At 37.3% G+C, this 21,416-nt stretch overlaps 1 protein-coding gene across 2 annotated transcripts in view; it reads left to right on the top strand.

The window, feature by feature from the left end:
• The window catches only part of GAD1 (glutamate decarboxylase 1), a 33,237-nt gene extending 19,861 nt beyond the window's left edge, over positions 1-13,376 (top strand). For both annotated transcript variants that reach the window (XM_054070255.1, XM_009555577.2), the window contains 5 exons: positions 1,986-2,064; positions 3,004-3,153; positions 5,380-5,487; positions 6,102-6,191; positions 7,778-13,376. In XM_054070255.1, coding sequence (XP_053926230.1) covers positions 1,986-2,064; positions 3,004-3,153; positions 5,380-5,487; positions 6,102-6,191; positions 7,778-7,951 — 601 coding nt within the window. In that variant the 3' untranslated portion in view covers positions 7,952-13,376. The remainder of the gene's footprint in view (positions 1-1,985; positions 2,065-3,003; positions 3,154-5,379; positions 5,488-6,101; positions 6,192-7,777) is intronic.
• The last annotated feature ends 8,040 nt before the right edge of the window (positions 13,377-21,416 follow it).

A 21,416-nucleotide genomic window follows, 5' to 3' on the forward strand; every position in this document is an offset into this window, starting at 1 on the left:
CCAGCCCTTTCAATTCAGACTCAGGAGTCCTATGTGTAGTTTTTGGCATGGATGTTCCCATATCCAACAATGACAAGGCTGTAGTCTGTAGAAGATGCTGGTTTTGTAACCCCATGGGTGTGTTTTTCCTATATTTCCTCTGAAAATGCTCTGTCATAAAAGGCTGCTGGTCTGAATAGAAAGCAGAAAAACAATGAAGAGCCAGAAACACGTGATCTTTCCCACCACTGCAGATATCAGCCTCTAGGGAAGCAAAAATGATTTGAAACAAGCTCCATCCATGTACTCTTAAATTAGCACTAAATTGCTTCTTTGACCCAACTGTGCTGAAAGTGGTCACTGTGTACATGTGTAAAATGAGAACAGTGAGCAGTGCCATTCCTTAGGGAACACAAGGTTTCCCTGGGTGGGCCATCTCATACAGTGTGTGAAGAATAAGTACAAGATAAAGAGTAACGTACAGAAGGACTGGTAGGAAAACCACTCGGACCCTTCTGTTACAGTGTGTGGTGTGGCAGCAGTACTCTGAGGTAGCAGAATCACACCAACCTCTGCCCAGTCCAGTCTGCAAGCCCCTCAGCTTATGGCAATATGTATAATAGGAGGTCATCATTGTAAAATAATGTCCTTAAGCTACACAGGTTCGGTGACAGCAGTCTGGTCCGCCTCTTTTGACCTGAGGTCAACCCACAGGTGCTAATTAAGACTGCAAACTTAAGCAAACACAGAAAGCAGCAGTCCATCAAAGGTGGTAATATTTATTTTCCAGTCAGCTGTATGGGTTTTTGAGCGTGGGAGGGAGCCCACATGTACTGTGTAATTGCCTGTCACGGCCCCAGCTGGGCTCTGTTGCTGACACTCAGGCCATGCTTGGCCTGCCCGGAGACACCCGTGTGTAAGGACTGGAGTGCTGCCCCCGGCACCGCGCTGGGATTGCCTGTGCCAGGACAGCCGGCTGACTGGCTGCCACCCCTCCGTGTCAAAATAAACCTAGAGCTCCCTGTGAAAATGCTTGCAATTGTAGTCGTTATTTCAGCTAAACTGAAACCATAGCGCTCTCAAAAGGAAATTGGCTCTTATATAAATTCCTGTTTCTTTACTATTCCATCTGAACTATTAGTGAAGTTTTTATAATTGCCTCCTGACCCTGAGCTATTTACCTGCTGCTTTGCACTGCCTAAGCAGGGTATTTTAGAGGGATGTTGAGTTCCACAGGTACGGCGCAGGCTGTGTTGCTCTTTTGTAAGAGAAGACTGCTACAGTCTAACCTAGCGCAGACAGAGGTTGGAATTGTATTTGGAATCGTTATGGAATTAGTGGTCCTCAGACTGGGGTGAAGGAGTCATTGTGCTGCTAGTAAATTAGGTGATCTTGTACATTCACCTGTTCTTATGCGTAAAAAAATTTAATCTTTACATACAGAATAGTAGGATTTTGATGTAAAGTTTTATGGCCTTTTAATCGTCCATGGGCTTGACAAGCTAGTACAGAAACAGCTCTAACTGGAAAAGCAGATAAGCCTGAGGAGTGTCTTTTCCTTTGCTTTCTGCTTTTCCAGCAGCTGTTAATTAGAGAACTGTATTCTCCCAGAATTCGTATTATTTCCTTAATTCTCTGACACCCTCTTCCCCAAGTTGGTACCTTGAAGTGATATAACATGTCAAACTGATGCTGTTAGTTTTACTAGTGCTATTTCTAGAAGTAGAGTCTTCGGGGGATGAAGTTACTGTATCAGCTAATCAGCATAGTCTGATACTAATCAGCTGGTATTAGTAATACTGTAAACTAATCAGAAGTCTGACGTTGCAATATTAACGTGTGAAATATTCCTGGTGAAGAAGGCACTTGAAACAGTAATAATCTCCGTAGTGAAATCATCGTGGTCAAAACTCCGTGTTTCCAGCTGAAAGCAGAAAACAAGGGTGACTGTTTCACGTTAAGTTTCTGTTTTCCAGACCTATCTGAATGTGTAATTTCTTTTGCAGAGCCAACTCAGTCACTTGGAATCCCCACAAGATGATGGGAGTGTTGTTACAGTGTTCTGCAATTCTTGTCCGGGAGAAGGTCTGCCTTGTATTTAATAACTAAGCAGTTAAAAAAAATGTAAATGTCACACCCTACTTTTTAAGAGGGTCGTGCAAAATCCATTTAAATTCAAAACTTCTTTTGGAAGGAATAATTGATGACAATTGCAGGATTTTGGCAATTTTTTTATTCTTTATACAATACATTTGATAGGTGTTTTTGGATTTATCATATATACCAATGTCTTTGAGCTTCTTCAAAGAACCACTAACAAACTCTAAGCAAGATGGAACCATTTTGGAAATGTTATGCATATAAGACTTCTGTGTAACAGGCAGGAATTTGCTCCTCTGTGTTTCCAGTTTACCAGTAATCTGTAGGTTCCTATTGGTCGGTGAACCACATATATTTGTAGGCAAAAAAATGTCTGGTTTAGGTAATCTGTACTTATATTTGTGACTAATGTTAAGTGTCATAAAGCTGGATAATAGATAAAGTTGAAACCTTCAACTACCTTTTTTGCTTCTTCGTTTGCTGTAGCCATCTGTTGCATTGAAAGACCACAGCTTTATTCTAGTGTGTAATTTAATAAATCAAAATGTATTTGAAAAAATACAAATGTATCAAGATGTATTACATCAAGATGTAATGCATCAAAAATTTAAGTCTTAAAAACATAGCCTTATAAAGTGAAGTGGACAAATTTAGTATTAAAAACAAAGAATCCAAATTAATCTGAGAATGTTTTTTCAGGTGCAGATGCATAAAACCATATGAGTACTCAGGGACTTATAAGAGAACCATCATAGGGTATGAAATTATTTTGTAGCTTAGGTTTACAAAGCAAGGTCATTATTATGTAATTTGACCCATTAAAGAACAATTCTTCTGTATATATTTGAAATACATTACTGATGCATACAGTTTCAGATGCACGTATGCCATATGAGCCATGTAAGGATGTGTTTTTCATTACAGGGTATACTCCAAGGCTGCAATCAAATGTGTGCAGGATATCTCTTCCAGCAAGACAAACAGTATGATGTATCCTATGACACTGGAGATAAAGCAATACAGTGTGGTCGACATGTGGACATATTCAAATTCTGGTTGATGTGGAAGGCAAAGGTAAATAATAAAAGTTCCTCAAAAATGGGAGATATATTTATTCAATTTATCGGTCTTGTGTAATAGAATGCTTTTTTTGACATAAATGTTTGTGTAATTACCATCTCTAAACACACAGGCATCTGAGTATTAAGTCAGAAAAGAGCCATCTGAATTGTAGAACAATGTTAGTCATCAGTAAATTAAGCTAGAAACCAGAAGAAAGGTAGAGTCACTAGATGAGTCCTGCAGTAAAACCAGTGAGCGTTAGACAGAGAAACAGTCTTTTGTTGTGATTCTATACACACTTCCACATGTATTTTATGACAAATTACTGTAGTAGCAGCAGAGTGGACTTGGTGACTTACAAGAGTCCTTTGAGCACCATGTTTCAATGCATAAATTTTATAAGCAACTTCAGGAACAAAGCCTTTTTCTTAAAAAGCTTTGCCCAACTCATGATTCCCTGGTGCTACTGTGGTTTGCCTGGATGGGTGAATTTAAGCATAGGCTTACATACAAGCTCACATGTTCACAAGATGAGGGTCCATTTAGTCAAGAAAACACATATTGTTTTTAATTTTTTATCTGCAGTCATCTTGTTGTTGTTGTTCTGCCGACCAAATGTGAATTCAGTTGGGTAACCTGTCCTCAGCCTACTATTTTTTTGATGGTTAAAGATGTTTTCATGCAGATTTGCTCAATATTGAAGACCAACATAACTTCAGATATACTTTAGATATAACTTTAGATTGTAGAGTTGTCATTGTTTATTTTAAAAAGTTCTTTAGAAAAGGAAAAAACAACACTTCAACACTAAATACTTGTAACAATTACTTTAGCAATAGCATGGATTTGATTACCACGTTAAGTATAGTTCGGTTCAGACGCTGTTCTTCCTCCAAAATAAGTCATTTTGGTACTGTAATCCACTATATTGAAAGTGCTTATGACACATTAGAATCGGACTGTGACTAGAAACTTTGAAGTGTGTTGTTTATGGTTCTAACTACCAAGTGTTGACTACAGACATCATTAAAGCATGGCCTGAATGTTTCTCTGAATATCAGCCAACGACATTTTTTTTAAAACTGGCATGCTGGTTCTACCTCTGCTGTTATATTCGCCTGTTAAACTGACCTCACTAAAGAACACTTCACAATAAAGAAAAAAATTACAGTGGAAACCATAACAGACATGGATCATATTTAAAATTCAGAAATTGGATATTTGTGCACCTGCTTTTCAAAAATAGTATAGATTAAAATTGCTAAGTTGATCTCTATATCTGGAACTTAAATTTCTACAGAAATTATTTATTTTGGATTTCTGTTTGGTCTTGAGGCAGACTGAGATTTCTTGGACCTGAGTTCTCTGAGGTATTGTACAGAACCTGTTTCTAGCATATTGCACAATTATATGACGAAAATATTAAGAAAACAAAATATTAGCAGCTATGTAAATTTTTCCTTCAGCATTAGCCACCATGAATGATCATACTCTTGTCCTCGTAGTGGAAATATACAGCCTAGATCCAGAAGGATTCTTGTGACTTTATCTTCAGTCAGTTTATTCAGTACAAAGAACTTACCCCAGACACACAACAGTTTAAGACTGTACTTGTCTGTCTGTCTGTCTTCTTCATTTATGTACAAAAGTGTCCTTTAAATAAAACCAATGCCACAACATTTTTTTCCAATTTTATTTATTATCAGCATTCATCTACTTTTTCTGGGCTTAAGATCTTTCAAAACAAATCAGATGTGACAGAAGAAAAGTGGATGACTTTTAACGAACATATATCAAGCTTTTGTTTGCTGGCTTTTTTAAATGAAAGTTTCTAGCAAACTGTCCAGAGGAAATAAATTACTTCCTAACTCTTGCCTTTTCAACCGAGTTTCCATTCTGTTCCTAGTCTTTCCGGAAGAGCTGGGAAGTCAAGACTTCATAATAATTTTGGAAACTGAAAAAAGAAAAAGCTAAAAATAATCTATTAAAATATCAAAAGCCCTTGTTATTAACATAATAAATTCTCTTAAATGAGACCAAAACCAAATAGTTATTACAGTTAGCCCACATTTAGCCACCTTTGTAGTGCTGATTCACTTTAATTTTAAATTACAAGAAATAATACTGCTAAATTTGGTCTGATTGAAAACATCTAAGAGTGAAGCCTATCTGAAAAGATGATTGTACCAGAGAAGGAAAAATGACATATAATTAATACTTACTTTCTTTTTAAAACAGGGTACAGTAGGATTTGAAAATCAGATCAACAAATGCCTGGAGCTGGCAGAATATCTTTACACTAAAATAAAAAATAGAGAAGATTTTGAGATGGTTTTTGAAGGAGAGGTAAGTTTTCTTTCATTTGGCCTGCATGTAGGAGCCAAATCTGTATGGGATTTCCAAAATAATCTTCACACTTCTCACAATTCTTCAAGCCAGCTATGCAAAATTGCTCTTATTTTCTGGGAGCTATGTGACTACTGGCATCTGGGCAATCTTTTTTTTGGCCAAATGCATGTGGGTTTTTACAATAAAAGTCAGATTTATCTTCTCTCCTTCTCTTCTGCAGCGGACTTGTCTATTTAGGGCGTGAAGACTACTTTAATACAATCTACTTACGTTTAGATCCCACATTATAACATATATAACTGAGGAAATGCTATTTTTGATGTACGTTCTGTTGCTCGTGCCACTGCATAAGCTCTTGTTTGATAGAGTAACAAATATACTTTGTCTCTCCATTTACTAAGAAAAGGAAAATTGAGTTGCCTTTGCTGTGAACCCAGAAAACAGTTTTTCCTAAAACTGCATGAAGGTGAAAAGTACTTACACTTCATTAGTGTTTAATACTATGTTTTGTCTTCCATACCTGTGCTAAAATATGCTATTTACTAGTCTTTGGTGTGTGATTGATCTGTGTTGTTTTGTTTATTGATGTGTGTGTTTGGTTCTTTTTGCAGCCAGAGCATACAAATGTATGTTTTTGGTTTATTCCGCCAAGTCTCAGGGGCATGCCAGACTGTGATGAGCGAAGAGAAAAGTTACACAGGGTATGTGGCTTATGTTAAATGTAAAAATATAGCCTACTCTTTCAACCCGAAGTATTCTGGTTATTAGAAGTAATATGTCCGTGTGCTGACACGTTGCAAATTCTGAGACGTCAGTTCTCCATTTGCTTCTTATGACCTTGATATTTGTTGAGCTTTGTCTCCTATTTATACTGAGGCTGAAGTAACATTTCCCCTTTAGAACCAGATGCAGAACTTAGTCAGTTATTCTTTGTTTTCTATCACTTCTATGGCCCCAAATGTGTTATGAATCTTTAAAAAGTAGCAAGGCACGATGATGTCCCAGTCCTGTTTGAAAAGGACAGCATATCAGCAAGAGGAATGGAAGGGTAATTATCTGAAAATGCTGGGACAGGTAAAGGATATGGAAATCTGTAAGTCCTCAGGTCTTTACTGTTATTTTAAATGTGCTTGGTTAGTCATGCATTAATGCAGTGAAATTGAGTGAAAATTAATACTCTTTGAAAGACTTCGGGATAAATTTATTTGAAGAAATTATACAGGGAAGTGAAGGCATTGCAGAGGCACCACCAGGGAAAGTATCATGCTACTTAGGACTTGAGGGAAGAGAAATATGTTAACTTTCTAGTAGCATTTTAGACAATCAGAAGTGGAAATATATTCAGGAGACAAAAGAATTATTTTGTAGTTGTCAAATTGAATCGCGATTTTTTTTCTGATTGAAAAAGAAGAAGAATGGGCAAACCTGGGTTTTTGTAGAACATTTTATGTCTGTGTCTCACTGGGGAATGAGAACAGAAATTCCTTGATCAACCCAGTTAGATAAAAAAACTGCCAACAAAAGAGAGATGAGGAAGATAGATAAGACTGGGAAGAATGATAAAATGTTTGGCTTGACACTGTTAAATGTCAGAGGACGTTATAAAGCATCCTACAAAACAGTCAAAGAGCTGGACATCTGACCTTGGCTATCAGAGAGTAAAGCAGCAGAAGAAAGGGCTGGATGACAAAACTGGGCTCAATCAATACCAAATATCAAGATTGTCAGAACATTGTTCCTTGTAAATTAAACTGAGGAAGTGAGATTGCACTAAATGCACCATGCCGCAAAACTACCGGAAAGTTTCCATGACTTATGCCAACAGAAAATATTCTTTATGACACAGGTCTTGTTGAAAAATTTCTATTGTCTACCACTCAAAAATAACTTTGAGAGTACATAATATTCTAAACATTCATTAGTCTCATAAAGGTGATTCTGGAGTATGTTTTCATAAAAATACAGAAAACATTTCTTCACAACAAAAAACTTCAGCACAGAGAAATGATATGTACATTTAATGTATAAAATTATTACATAGTGAATACTCTGGGATGCTATTAGTCTCTTAATAAAAAAGATAGATAATATTGTCATTTTTCCTTTAAATATCCAATATACATATTTAATTTTTCAAGGTTTTTCTCTTACAGATCTTTTAAAAAAATCGAATGCCCTTCTGAACTGTCCATTTATTTTTTCCAAATTAAGAAATGTGACATACATAGAAAATATGATTTTTTCAATTACTCAATTACTCTTCTCTCTTTTCTTCTTAATTATAAAGGTGGCACCGAAAATCAAAGCACTGATGATGGAGTCGGGTACTACCATGGTTGGATATCAGCCTCAGGGTGATAAAGTCAACTTCTTCCGAATGGTCATCTCAAACCCAGCAGCAACTAAATCTGACATTGACTTCCTCATTGAGGAAATAGAGAGATTGGGGCAGGAGCTGTAGTACGGTGGCTGGATTATTTGTTTCTCTAATTCAGTTTTCCAGCACTGGCTATTTTTTTAAACCAGTTCTGCAGAACACGTTTTAAGGAAATTCTCTTTCTGTAAGTTCCAGTCTCCTAAGATGTCCTTAAGCAAAACAACTATAGGTTACCGAAACATATGTGTTGGTAGATCATATTACTGAGGGAAAAAGTATTATCTTGAAGTATTATCGACTCTTGCATTGGTCTTGTTAATTCTAGTCAGCAGGAAATTAGTAAGTACTAAAATAGCAAATTAAGAATTCTACACGGTATATATGTACAGTATAAATAAATATATATAATGATATATATATACATACATATATATATAAAAAGTGGTTATAAACTTAGATCTAAGCCACAGCATGTTTTCCACTTTAAGAGAATTAACTTTTCCTTCAACAACTAATGATGTGGATAATGTGCTACAGATTTTTCTGCCAAGTAAAAATAGGCGTACAGAAACATTTCTAAAATGTAGATTCTTAGGAGCTAAAGAAAATGTATAAGAGCATTAAATTTTATTGTTGGTGCTTCTCTCACATACAAAACAACAATCTCTAACAGCACCTTCGAGTAAAATAGCTGTATTTCCTCTTTAGTGTCACGTCAGGGGATAATAGTAGCAGAGTCGTTGTAACAGGTATATTATTGCTGTATTTTTAGGGGTTAATTTGTGTAGATTGTGTATATTATTGTTAAATGACTTTGTGTAAAAGGATTTAAATGTAATAGTTTTACAGCGAAATAACTGTTGAATTGTAGGTATATGAAATATTTGCTTATTTATATGCAGAGATTTACCATGCTGAAGAATTGTCTTGTATTTTCTTCCATTTGTAATGTATCCTATTTATATATTATTGAAGTTCTAAATAATGTTTATGGTATTTTAGTGTCTTTGTGAGCCAAAGAAAAAATACAAAAATATTAGTTGATACTTCCATTTAAATCCTAGTGCCCTTAAAATTATAACTTACAGATCATTTTACTGAATATAATGAATTCTAACATTGTGTATAGACTGTCAAATGATGAGATCCCTTTAATCTATTAGAATTTTCAGTTTTATTTATTGTAATGTCAGACTGTCTGTTGAGTGTTTTGAATGCTTTTATAGTGAATGTTGGTTGCTAACCAAGGCCCCTGTTTTTGAGTTGTATTTCAGGACTAATCTCTTCCTGAGGTCTATAGCATTTCTGTGGGAGTTTTAACCAGCACCATTCTTTTAGTGAAATGGAATTCGCTATGTGTTTGGAGCTTGTAAGATAAATAAAACCAAATATCACCTCAGAATCTTTAAATACAGCTGGCTTGTCACAACAGTTTCAGCTGGCTAGACTTCAAAGTATAGGCACCAGTCATCCGCAGCTTGCTCGGTTTTAATCATTAGATAATCAATAATACCGAGTGGAAAACTCCATAGTGGTAGCAGAGTAGTGGAACAAAATGAAGATTCAATAATCCTCTGTCTACTAAGTTACTGTCACAGTGATAAATGAAATATGCTAATTTCAAATCTTTTGATATGTGATTCTATGCCTGTCTTATGTGCAAGTCAGTAATTAATTGCTTTGGGTTTGTGCTTCTATTTTCTTCCTCCAAATCCGTAATAACATAAAACTATTTTAGAAACATTCAGTGAAACACAGTCATGCTAGGCAGTTTTCACAGCCTCTCTGCCCCACTTCAGTCCTGTGGAAAGACAGCTACAGCCAGGAGAGATTTCCATCCTGTAGGTCCCACTAGTTGTCTTCAGAGGATGCTGTCTCGCATCTGCTTTGGGTCACAGCAGGGAGGAGGAAGGAGCTGTCATGATAACATTCCCTTTTTCACTTTTCATAGGACTATTGCTTATCCCTCTTCCATAATTTTCTGTGAAACTTTTTCTGAAAATTATTGGAGTCGAATCAAAAAAATTATTACAAAGTCATCACTATATCTTAGATTCATGAGTATTACTTTAACCGGGTTATCTACATCAATACCTCTATGGCACTAACCCCCCCCAGTAATCTCACCAGCACAGCATTTTTTTCATTAGATTCTTTTCCTCAAAAGAGTGTAATGGGGTTTCTTGCCTTCTTGATCTTAAACCTCAGTTTTCCTTAATTATAACCCTGATATCTTACCATGTCTTCATTACCTAACATTTCTTGATGTAAACATCCATGCTGTATGAACCGAGGCCTGCAATATAGAAGTAGTTAGTACGAACATTGACTTCAGTACCAACTTCCGTAATATTAAATGTCATTCTTTATAGATATCAGCTGTTTGTCAAGACTAGAGGGCCTCACCTTGAGAGCTGTTTTTAGAGTACAGAAAGAAGCTTGTTTTGAAGAGGGACTACAAGTCACATTTTGATTTACAGGCTTCTGCCTGGAATCTGGTCTCTGTCACAGTTTTATTCAAAGGGCAGCTACAGAAGATTGAAAAATTTCCCTTAATTCTTGTTTATGAGAAAAAAATATGAGCTAATATAGTCAATGCAAAGACGTATAGTTGCAGACCTGGCTTCACTAGGGGATTTTACATCTTCCACGCAAGCAACACCATGGTCATTGTGATTTCTTCAGCCAATTCTTAGGCGGGAATTTCTGGCTTCCTCTACTTCCCTGGTCAAGTGATTTCAGCAATGGTATTAAAGATCCCAATTTACCTTTAATCCTCTAACCTTAATATTTTAACCTAAAGAACCTCATATCCGGATAATCATGTCAGCATTCTAATAAATTTTTTTTTGTATTTGAAGTGTTCTATCTCCTAGAAGCACGTAAACTTAGCAAAGAGAATCATTCTCGTGTAACTGAGAGTGAAACTTTAGGAAAAATTGTAATATGGCTTACTGTCATTCATCCACAAGCCTTGGACAGTCCTGTGATGTAGTCAGGAATAGATCTAGATCTCTTCAGCACATATACAATGTTTGTTTGCTAAAGTTTCTGCTTCTTCATCCAGTAGGGTATCTTGTGTTCTGGACGTCAGAAGCATCAGAGTTTCTGGCTGTTGCCATTGACGGTTTGCAGCTAAGTGGGAATTATGGACCTCCTCCTGCTTGTTTCAGGAGTGAGACAGTTAACACAGCGGTGTTTCCTCAAGACAGAGAGTTTATCTTCCTACCCTCTGCATTTTTTATCTTGCCTTTCTGCAGTGTTGTGTCTTGACACACTATAACCGCAATCACATTTTTGCAAAGCTTTTAATTCTTATATCAGACTCTACACTGTGCACCTGCTTCCACAGACACTGTGCTCATAATAATTTCCAACTCAGTTAGCTGATTTTAACAGTGCAGTTATGGTTTTCCATGAGAAAACTTATCTGTGTTTTCTTCTCAGTAGGTAATTTTCATCTGAGTAATATGTTACATCTTCTCAGACAAAAGCTTATGTGGAGTTTTCCTGCTTTTTAATCCATACATTATTGACTGTGAAAGATCAGGAAGTATGGATATACCGAAGTGTTGACTAATTCAAAGCATTGCAATTCCAGGTGAGTAACTTTGTTTTTCTGAGGTTTAAATACATTCTAAAGTAGCAATTTTGCCTCTAATATCACACAATCATTGTAGTTTTGTGTGGATGAATTCAGATCAAATAAACACTAGGCAAGATTTTAGCTGAACGTGTAACTGTAGTGCTTTTTACTGACGTAATTTATTTTGAAAAGACCGACCATTGGATAAAAATCAACAGCAGCTGTTGATTTTTAATGAGAAAAAATCTGATTGTATTATTAAATGTACTTTTAAGAGAATGTAGTTAGGTTATACCATTCACAGCAGGCAGACGGAACCGGGGCCTTGGGATAACCTAGGATTTTAAAATAATCATTGACTTAGTTCATAATCTGTTTTTAGAACGGTGACAAATATGAAGAGATTTTTTAAACGGAATCTCTGTTTTGTGGTTTAAGAAATGTTGAAGTTATAAGAAGATATGCAATGCAGTTTTAATTTTTCAATAAAAGTTGATCTTAAAACTGTCTCATTTGTCTCATATAATTTTTGTGACTCTTGTTTCCTTAAGAATATGAGACAAAAGCCGTACAACATTAACCTTGACATGAAAACCAGGCAAATGCAAAAGCTACTATTTAATTTTAATTGTGAATTGAATGTGAGCTTGTACCAACACAGACTGGGAATGAACTACAAGCTCTGAAGCTTGATCTGTTTGAACAGAGTTGTCGAGATATTAGTACTGTGTCAAAATGCTAAAAAATAGAGAAATTAAAAACCTTTGTGTGGTCTTCTGTGAGGTTTCTGAAGTCCTCATCCAGCTCACAAAGAGGATCCAAGAAAGTAAATGGGAACTTTGGAATGGGTAAAAAAATCCAAGATCAAGCCGTTGTGGTAAAAGCCCTGCTATTTAATCTTTGGATATATTTACAGAAATTATTTCTTGCAATGCCAGTCTTACTCCCAGGATGACTTGAATGCATGCTTAACTTTGTACACTTTGCAAAAAAAAATTATTTTGATTGCTTTAGATTAGGATGAGTTTTCTTAAGAAGAGTTTTCTTTCCAAATTGAAGAACATTGTGCAGACATAAGAAAGCTATATATTGCAAAGAAACTTACTAAGTCCATTAGCATAGCATGCAAACACCATAATGTAAAGCACTAAAAGTTATGGAAGATGACTGTATCACATGTGAGTATTGAGGAATGTTCAGCTTGCATAGACAGTGTTCAGTAAAATGTTAGAATCACAATGAGATGATTTGTAGTTAGGTACGGCTCCCTGAAGTCAGGAGAATTGGATCTGCCTGAATTTCTTCTTTAGTGTTTTATGATTTGCAAATTGTGAAAGTTATGCTTAGGGTGATGGTACATGAATATGTGGAGTACTACGCACTCAAGAACTGCAACTAAGCTAGTGAAGAGGAAATGAGAAGACACAAGCATCGACTGAAAGCAATGGTTAAAAGGAAGGCTGGCTATACAGTGTGGAAGGTTTGGGTTTCACTGGGGCATTTGGAAGAGTCAAAATTCTGGACAAAGCAGATGTAAAATTAAGGTTAGAATAAACAATAAGATTCAAGCAGATTTTTTTGAGTACACATTGCGAGGAAAGAAACAAAATCTGGTTCTCTATTTTAATAGATCTATCTACTGAGGAAAAGTGGAGCGTTGTTTAGTAATGTTGATATCAGAAAAATTTGAAGATAAGATATTACATGCTTTGATTTATTTGTGCTATTTATTAGATAACCTTTTCATCATCTGAATGTAGTTATTTCAGACCGGACTAGTATATTTTATATGTGTATGTGCAAGTGTATTTAAATTCCTCGACATAAAGCACAAGGACATATGCATGTATATACTCAGTGTGTATCAGAAAGAATGAAGTCTTGCATGACGTTGACCACTTTTTGTAAGAATTTCAGGATATCTGCAAAGATTCTTGAAGTGTAACATTAAACAATTATCGCATGAAAGAAATAGTGTTATTTTCTCTTACCTGTGAAAGTATGAGTGTGTGTTGTGTTATGTATATGATTAAATCTCTGTCATGTGAAATGCGGAAGTTACATACCTGTTAACAGGATACCAGTCTGAGAACAGTTGGTTTGAGGCAGGAATTACTGTCTGGAAATTTTTGGCCTTGTTTTATGTGGAAATGTGTTGTGCCATGACAATGCAAGAGCAAACATGAAAGATCATTGCAGGCAATAGGAAATGGAGAAAAACTAAGTTTTACATTTCAAGAGAGCCTAGAAAAATGTCACTACAAGCAAAATCAACAAATGTAAGTGCAATTACTTCAAATTAGATTTACAGAAGACTGCTATCTGTGACCACAATGTAAGCTGATTTGAAGCCATACTTGCTTGGTGTGATATCAGCAAGAGTTTGGATAATGCTGGTGTATAAAGCAAGCATGTTGACCTTCAAAAAATTAAAAACTTGAATGTTAACTTTAAACTGGACAGGTAAAAGATTGCTGATATTATAAATTATGTTTGCTGTTCAATGTTTGCCTTATCAATTAGGATTTACCCTGGGCCCCAGCAAATAAGACCGTTAATCTCAATTAATCTTCTTCCTTTGCTTTTGGGTAGGCTGCCTGTAGGGTAAGACTGACATTTGTGCCTGTGGGCATAGGGCCGCACTGACTACTAGATTGTATGTGATGAACACTTCATTTCCATTACTTTGATTTTTTTACGGTTCCCGGTTGCATTGTCTGGTTCAGAGTCCTTTGAAAAAAAGGCCCTTATCCACTGTAAGGCAGCACCGGCAATGACTAAATGCACCAGTACAGCTCTTGGATAGCCCAAGGAGTACAGCTTCGCTGGGCAATGGGGTGAGATCGCCACGTGCTGGGTTTGGCAGTGTTGAATTGAAGAACCATAGCTTTGATTACAGCAGAATTTCCTATGTGTGTAAAACATGACTTTACTAATTCGTTATGACTTTTAATAACTCATTGTTTTAATTTGTCAGTATGTGTGCTGCTGCAATATTTCAGGGCATTCACTTACCTTGGTCACCCTTTTAAAAAATGCACTACTTGTACCTGATTATGTTATGCTTCAGGGCTATTATTTTTCTTTATATTCTTTTGCACCATCATGACTCTTCAATTATTCTATGTATTTTCCAGGAAGAGGGTTTTTTTCCTTACTACAAAAGAACCAGGTTTAATTTCCCTTCTGTAAATACCCCATTTCAGTCAGTAGTTTTTACTGGTTTTTATTCAGTCCTAGTCAAATATAATTATTCCATAGGTATAAATTAATTGCCATTTTCTATTTTACAGTATAATGCAATGCATATTTTCTTATCTTCTGAAGCATATGAGGCCTGTCTTCTTGCAAGGTATGATGAGAAGTCACAGACTGTTAATTTGTGCCCTAGCTCCCTATCATGGGGAATTGTAATTGCCATCATACAGCTCCCTCTGCTTTCTTAAGTGAGTACACACAGACTGATTGCAGCATTAGAGCTAGTGTTGCAGTTGAAAGAAACCCAGCAAAATTTCTTCCTTTTGAACACACTGACATTACTTTAAAAAGAGCTCCCAGGCCAGTGATTGCTACAATTTGCCTTCCCCATAGCCTTATTTTAAGTTGTGGGTTTTTTTCTATCCTCCCAGTATTCTGTGACTGTAACGTAAATGATTACATTTAACTACTGTTGAATGACTTCAGAACTCATGTTGATTTTATATAAATACATAATGCCGCTGTAATTGTACTGTTACTGGTGTACTGGAAGCAGTCCAGAGGTGGAATGGAAGGTCCAGCTTGCAAAGTGGTCGGAAGAAGGAACAGAAATCACTGGATTACACCATAGAGACTTGGTTGGATACTCAGAAAAATCTACATGACTTGAATTTACACCAGGAATGCCTCTTCCCTCTCATCTTTTAGCAAAAACTTTTAATTACAAGAGCATCAGAAGATCCTTACTTTGAACTGTGTCCTAAGTTCGGGGTTTATGTAATGAACTACTCATTTGTACGCTTGTCCACAAGGGGTAAAATGATGCTTACCAAGAAGCTAACAAGGCTCATCAACAGAGCTTTAAACTAAATAGGAAAAGGGAGGGGGACAAAACCAGGCTTGATAGAAAAAAGCCTGGGAATGGCACTCCAGTGTCTGAGGGATGGTGTGCTTATGAGGCCCTTTGGTCTGCTGCCTTGGAAGAAGAGGGGGATAGCACTCCAAGCGGCAGCAAAGATGCAAACATTATCGATGGGTTAGGAACTACAGCAAGTAGTCACTTAGGAATCAAGACTATTCCCCTCAGGAACGTGGTAGGATCAACAGCCCAAGTGAAGTGCATTAGCACCAATGCATGCAGCATAGGCAACAAACAGAACGAACTAGAAGTCATTGTACGGCAAGAAAACTATGATCTAATTGCCATGATGGAAACGTGGTGGGATAACTCGCATAACTGGAGAGCTGCCGTGGTTGGCTATAAACTCTTCAGGCAGGACAGGCAAGGAGAGACAGGCAGTGAGGTAGCCCTCTATGTTAGGGAGTGTTTTTGATTGCCTTGAGCTCATGATGGTGATGATAGGGTTGAGTATGGGTAAAAAACATTGGAACACTCAATAAGGCATAAATTATGGTAGAAGTCTGCTAGGGACCACCGAGCCAGGAAGAAGAAAATGATAAGATATTCTACAAGGAACTGGGAGAAGTCTCACGGTCACTAGACCTTGTCCTTGTGGGGGACTTCAACTTACCAGATGTCTTCTGGAAGAATAACACAACAGAAAGGAAACGGTCTAGGAGGTTCCTGGGGTGCATGAAAGACAGCTTCCTGACACAGCTGGCAAGTGAACTGACTAGGGAAGGTGCCCCACAGGACCTGTTGTTTGTGAACAGAGAAGGACTTGAGGGAGATGTGACAGATGGAGGACGCTTAGGGCATAGGAATCATGAGATGATAGAATCCTCAGTTCTAGGAGAAGTAAGGAGGGCGTCAGGAATGGCTGCCTTGGACTTCCGGAGGGCAGGCTTTGTTCATAAGGCTAGTTGATACACTTGTTTGGGAGGCAGTCCTAAAGGGCAAAGGAGCCAAAGAGGGTAGAATACTCTTCAAGAATAAAATCCTGGCAGTGTAAGAGTAGGCCATCCCTACATTGTCAAAAAGTGAGCTGTGAGGGAAGACAACTGATGTGGCTGAACAGAGAGCTTGGGGTGGATCTCAGAATAAAGAGGAAAATATATCAGCTTTGGAAGAAGGGGCAGGCATCTCTGGAGAACTATAAGGATGAGTGAGAGAAGTGCAAAGAGAAAATCAGAAGGTCTAAAGCCCAACAAGAAGTTAAGTTGGCCAATTCCATGAAAGATAATAATAAAAGTTTCTATAAATACATTAACAACAAAAAGGGGGCCAAGGAGAATATCCATCCTTTACTGGATGCAGGGGGAAAAACAGTGACAAAGGATGAGGATAAGGGTAAGGTACTTAATGCCTTCTTTGCCTCAGTCTTCAATAGCAAGGTCAGATGTTCTCAGGGTACTCACTGCCCTGAGCCAGAAGACAGGGAGGAAGAGCAGAACAAATCCCCAGTGATCCAAGAGGAAATGGTTAGAGACCTGCTTAGCCAATCAGACATTCACAAGTGTATGGGCCCAGATGGGATCCTCTCAAGGGTATTAAGGGAGCTGGCAGAGGTGCTCACCAAACCCCTTTCCATCATCTACCAGTGTAGATAATGGGTGTAACAAATAGTGGATGTTACTCCCATTTACAAGAAGGGCCAAAGGGAGGATCTAGGAAACTACAGGCCTGTCAGTCTGTCCTCAGTGCCAGAAGAAGCCAATGAATAATTTGATAACAGAATCTACACTAAGTGACATTCATAGCATATAATTTGAAATAGATACAAGCTTCTAAAATGTTGTTTTCTAGGAATACGTATGATGTTGAAATGAATGTGAATACCTGTCCCTAAATGCTATTTATATAATTTTAAATGCACAGGATTTTTCTAGCAGTAATACTTTTTCATTATATCCACAGGCAGTAGAAGCACTTTTTTGCCATCTACATCAGTCAGCAAAGGGTGCAAAGAGGAATTGTTTAGAGACATAAAGCTTTCTTCTACCCACGTTGTTCTCTATGTTTAGCTGTCTTAAATAAGGTTAATTATCTAATAGTTTAGATGTCTACCAAACTATGTGTTGGTTTCCTAGGCTAAATAATGCAAGTTTCATTAGTAAAATGGGAAAAAAGGAAAACAAAAAATGGAAAATATGCTGCGTAGTAAACTGCTGCAATGATTCATAGAAGCAGGCACTGTGAGCTAAGAGATTATTCCATCTCTACTTGTTTTGAGTCTGATGCATTCTCTGAAATGCAGATTCAACAATCTGGGCAGCTGTTCAGCAGTTACAACAACGAATACCAAGGATTTAGAAAAACAGAGGCCTGTTTCCCTAGTAGAGTATAAAATCAGGATTTTGTGCCTAGTTGTGAATGGCAGATGAGATCTGGTAGGTTCTTGTCCAGCAAAACGAAGTCACACTCACAGTCTCACACATTTTTTTTAATAGATCAATTACTGTTTGAAAAGCTTTTTTGTAACAGAATCTTCTCATGGAGGACTATGTGTGCATTTACAGATATGTCTCTGCATCAGACCTAATATCTTGATCAGTTGTTCTATAAGAAGCAAAGAAAACAATATAAAATAATAATTTTAAACAGATATATAAAAGCCTATATAAGATGTTAGAAAGATTTTAACAGTCATTTGGTTTTGCTTCTTTTTGTTTTACACTACACTACACACTACAAATAACTTTTTAACCACCTAATAAATCGAAGATATTTATGATGTAATTCATAGTTATCCATGCTCTGTAAGCCACACAGTAATTGTAGCTAGTATTATGAGTCTGGTTTATTTGTAGGTCTCTGGACTCAGTAACATTTTAGAAGATGGAGCTGTTGAATTGGTTTTAGCTGTTTCAGTAATAGTTGCAATTGGTTTGCAGTTGACTGTAATTCTGGGGATCATTACTTAAAAAAAGAAACTGCAACAACAACAAAACAAGAAATCATCAACAAATTACATTCCTAATTTATGCATTTAGATCGTAATTTGTTGATGGCTCGCTAACAGATTAAGACCTAACACCTTAGATAAGGAGGTAGTTTGGAAAGTAAGGTAAAAAAAAACCAAGCAAACACAAAATACTGATTTCACCCTGGTGTAATTCTATTGGAATTTAGTGAAATTACACATTTGAAAAATAGGGCAAAATTTAATGGACTAGAACCAAGTGTAGTATTCTGCTTCTACAAGCGATGTGGCTACGGTAGAAGAAATAGACTGCTTCGGGGGAGAACAAGGCCAGAGTGACCACAAGAGATGCTCTGCATCCTTTATGTCAGCCTGCATCTAGATTTCCAGCTACCACTTCAAGGTTTATATTTCGTGGCTGAACATCCAACAACTTGAACTTGCCAAACTTTGCTGCTGTGGAGCACTTTATGGTATGAGAATCATGGACACTGCTTTCACTGTGAAAGAAATGGTCACCTTGTTCACTACTCATGCCCAAATAGGGCTACCAAGAGTAGGTTGCTCAGGACCATGTCCAGATTGCTTTTAAGTATCTCCAAAGATGAAGAATGAGGCTGAACCTCAGCTATCTCCTGTTTTCCTTTCATATGTGATGGAGAAACATTAGCACATACGTGGAAGTGGGAATAGCTTGTTCTACTTGAGGATGGGAGGGAGACCTCATTAATGAAGTCTTAAATTTAAAAAAAGGGGGGAAAGGGAGCAGCAGAGACAGAGTAGAGGGAGAGGAGTCAACATGAAATATTTCTATCCTCTTCCCCAGATATCAGAAAAAAGAAAATTTAAAGATTTATGTCTATTAATGACTTATTAAATACGGTTCAGTTATCACTCTGGGGAAAAGAAGTACACTGTGTATTTATGATGGAGAAATAAAACTATCCTCTGCAGTTATCTTAATATGGTGGTTGTTAACCATTGGAAAACTATCACATTGAGACAGGGATTTCACTGAGAGCAGAAAAGAGGTAGGGAGATGGGGTTCTCTGGGGATGATGTGCTTGGACTATTTCATGAATGACTGGTATTAACTAAGGCAGTCTTAAAATTGTGTTGCTGTTTTTTAAAGTTGTTGTGATTTGATCTGTTTCAATAGTTTTGCTAACGCTTTGCACTGAACACTGCAAATCATAACTTTTTAAGGGAACTGCAAACTAACCTGTATTTTTTAAACTGAGTGAAATTTTCTTACCTCTTACCCATATTAGAATAACTATTTTTAAAGCTCTCGGACAGCTCTATTTCTCATTATGATAGAATTAAGTGAATGAGTTGTTTATAAAAAAACCCAATGAAACAACTGTAACAAATCAGAATCCTTTTCCATGATATCTGTGTAACTTTGCATTCTGGCTGCATTTTGCATTGATTCGGTTTTGAGATTGTCACTTTCCAGTTCTCATTTTCCTAGCTAAGTCTCTTCATGAGACTCGTCATTTTAAAGCCTGAGCAAAAGGGAGTAGCCAGTTTTACCAAGAAGAGTGCAAGGAGGAAAAAACAGGTAAAACTGAAATGAACTTGAATAGCCCCACAGATCTTACATTGTATATTTTAACAGATGAAATTTGCTTATGCAATGTGGAGATTTGTAATGGAAATAGTCCCACTGCCTTTAATATTTTAATACGAAAAAATACAATGCTAGAATTCGCATACATTTCCCAGTAAGCAGATTTTGTGTTTCCTACCGGGCTTTCAGCAGTCATTGAAGAGAAGCAGTAGTTGGAGAGAAGGCAATTGGAGGAAAGGCCAGGGGAGGAAAACAGTGCACACAGGTATCTGGGTGCAGACAGGCTCACAGTGAGACAAGGAGCCTGCGCCTCCTTCATCTCCTGCTGGATCTGGGCCTTAGCCTGCATTTTCTGACTCTTGCAGCACTCTCTGTTCCTTTTCTAAGCAGTTCTGTGGCTTCAATTGAAATCAGTGGGTAAACGGCCTTTCCCCTGTTTGTTTCCTGGCCACAGCAACTTCCTCGGTGGTTCTGTTTGTTGGTCTCTCTATGGTGACCGCATTTATTCCCTTTCATGCTGACTAGGTAGGAAATATCCCAAATTATCATCTGTACTCAATTTTCTTCAGCTATTTAACTCTTCCTGTCATTGATGTTGCTTTACCAAATCTTTCTGAGCAGCTTCTCAGCCCAGATTCCTGTTCCAGCATTGCCTGGATAGGACATCATCTTAGTTCGTGATGGGATTTAAAAGCCATGTGGAAAATCCCGTGGGTTCCTGGTGTCTATCTTCTTAAAAACAGATAAAACATCATCCAGAAACATCTTCAAAAGTCCTAGTTAATTCTTTTTTCATCAATTCTCTCTAACATGTGGCAAAATGCTACCTTGACAAGTAAGAAGGAAGAAGCCCTCTAATGAATAATCATTGTTACGAATAACACACTCTGCACAGTGTGTTATAATATGAAAACTAGTCCCTGCATTCAAAGAGATGCTCTGGTTCCTGTAGAACGCAAGCCACTCAATCCTAATGGTGATCTGCCCAGAACAGCAAGAGGACAGCCAGTGACAGCGGGAATAAAGGGGCAGCTCCAGAAACTATCCAGGTCTTTCCAGCTGGTACATTATACTGAATCACCAGTCTGGCTGATTGCATCAACACCTGCAAATCTCATCTCAAAATAAATAAAATGTATTTCCAGCACATCCCAGTGGAACCCAGCTGGGCCCACCAGCTCCTCTCTCCCAAACTTTGTGCTTTCTGAGAAAAGCATTCAAGTAGGCGACGTTAGTGATGATCATAGTATCATTCTTGTCAGCAGCATAGAAAAGCATTATTGTTCTGTGTCATCTGGCTTTCAATGCAGTGATTTCCGATGATGAACCGCTCACTTGATTCTTCAGCTTAAACAGGTGGGTGACGTC

Source organism: Cuculus canorus, chromosome 6, assembly GCF_017976375.1.
Source record: "Cuculus canorus isolate bCucCan1 chromosome 6, bCucCan1.pri, whole genome shotgun sequence".
Lineage (NCBI taxonomy): Eukaryota > Metazoa > Chordata > Aves > Cuculiformes > Cuculidae > Cuculus > Cuculus canorus.